Raw genomic sequence first — 1,504 nt, forward strand, 5'->3', positions numbered from 1 at the left:
CTCCCAGGGCCAGCGCGGACAGGCTGGTGCCTGCTTCTCCTTGAGCCCTCGGTGACTGGGGGGCACAGGAGTGACCTCTGAACCTGAGCGCCACATCACCTGACCCCTGGACCTAAAGCTGGAGAGTATTTGGGGTTTTTTCCTCTGAAGAAAGATGAGCACAGAGTGGACTAGCCGTGAGAGCTGTTAGATACGAATGTGGACACCCGTACAGGACGGGCAGCCCCGGGTCTCCTGGGGGGCCGCTGCCACAGCCCAGCAGGTGCTCCGGACCAGAGCTGTCTGCCCACCTTCCCCTCCCATGTCCAGAACTCCCACCGGGAAGAGCACGAGCAGAGAAGGCAGAGGTGAACCAGCTCTGGTTTATTAGAAAAGGTGTGGACAGAGTTGCACCGACAGGAGCCCCTCCCCAGCCCTCTGCCCACTCCACCCCACCCTCCCCGGGTCGTAGTGCCTCTCAGGGCGCAGCTTCCAGCGGCCTGGACAGCAGGGTCCCCAGAGCCCTGGCCGCCCCCACCAGCTCCCTGATAGATTTATTGCACTTAAGAAGAAAGCTCTGATCCTCTGCCCCCATCCCCCACCCGCACCCTGTCTGGGGCTGCTCTACAAAGTCCAACCACCACCACCACTCACTGCCCCACACCATCCTCCTGCCTCGTCGTGCCCAGCGCCATGGGGGTTGGGGGGCATCCCACCACCACCCAGGACTCCTGCCCTCCCAGGCAAGCCTGGCCTAACAGGCCCTTCCGGAAAAGTCAGTGGATTTGGGGCTGATGACCTTGGAGACTCCCCCTCCTCTGGCCCAGAGGCGTAGGGGCTGGACACATAAACAGGAGTGCTCCAGTCAGGACGGACAGGGCCACTCCCTGTAGCTCCTGCACCCCGTGTAGTGTTGCTGTGGGAGGTAGGGGTCCCCTGAAAGGCGCCCCCACCCCTGGCCTCTGGGCCTCAGGAAGGCTGGGGGTGAGGGTGAGCAGGTTCTCATGGCTCTGGCCTCAGCTCATAGAAGACCGGCTGGAAAAAAGGAACTTGGGGAGAAGAGATTGGGGGGCCTGTCAGAGCCAGGGCCTCTCTCGCTGGCTCCCCAGGCCCCTGGCCCTCATCTCACCTAAAGTGTCACAGTGTCTCCTGCCCGGATTCCTGACTGGCTTCCAGAAGCAGCTCCTCGAGCTCCTTCTCGTTCTTGGAGCAGCTCAGTTCTGCGCGGGGGGGAATGGGTGGGCGGCCTCGTCAGGCGGGTGGAGGGTGGCAGCCTGTCCCCACCAGCCCTGCCCAAGCCAGACCCTCAGGGCAGCACCGGCCAGGGTCCCTGAGATCAGACTCCAGGGAGAGCCCCAGGACCCGGGAAGCCAGGTGGGGCCCGAGGGCCAAGCCCTACTCGGCCCTGTCCCTACAGGGCCATTTCAGCGCAAACCAAGGCCGCTCATGGGCAGGGGTCGCACACAGCACACAGGGCCCCCGGTCAGCCTGCCCCAGAGCCCCCCTCCCCGTGTTCCAGGCCACA

The 1,504-nt window shown here is 64.2% G+C and overlaps 1 protein-coding gene across 1 annotated transcript in view; it reads right to left on the reverse strand.

Annotated features, from left to right (window-relative positions):
- Positions 1-342: 342 nt before the first annotated feature.
- Positions 343-1,504, reverse strand: part of PPP1R37 (protein phosphatase 1 regulatory subunit 37) — a gene marked incomplete at its 5' end in the record, with an annotated part of 6,112 nt that continues 4,950 nt past the window's right edge. The window contains 3 exons of the mRNA XM_015561201.1: positions 343-1,028; positions 1,109-1,199; positions 1,489-1,504. Of these exons, the coding sequence (XP_015416687.1) occupies positions 1,117-1,199; positions 1,489-1,504 (99 nt within the window). The remainder of the gene's footprint in view (positions 1,029-1,108; positions 1,200-1,488) is intronic.

Source organism: Myotis davidii, unplaced genomic scaffold (assembly GCF_000327345.1).
Source record: "Myotis davidii unplaced genomic scaffold, ASM32734v1 scaffold796, whole genome shotgun sequence".
Taxonomy (NCBI): Eukaryota; Metazoa; Chordata; class Mammalia; order Chiroptera; family Vespertilionidae; genus Myotis; species Myotis davidii.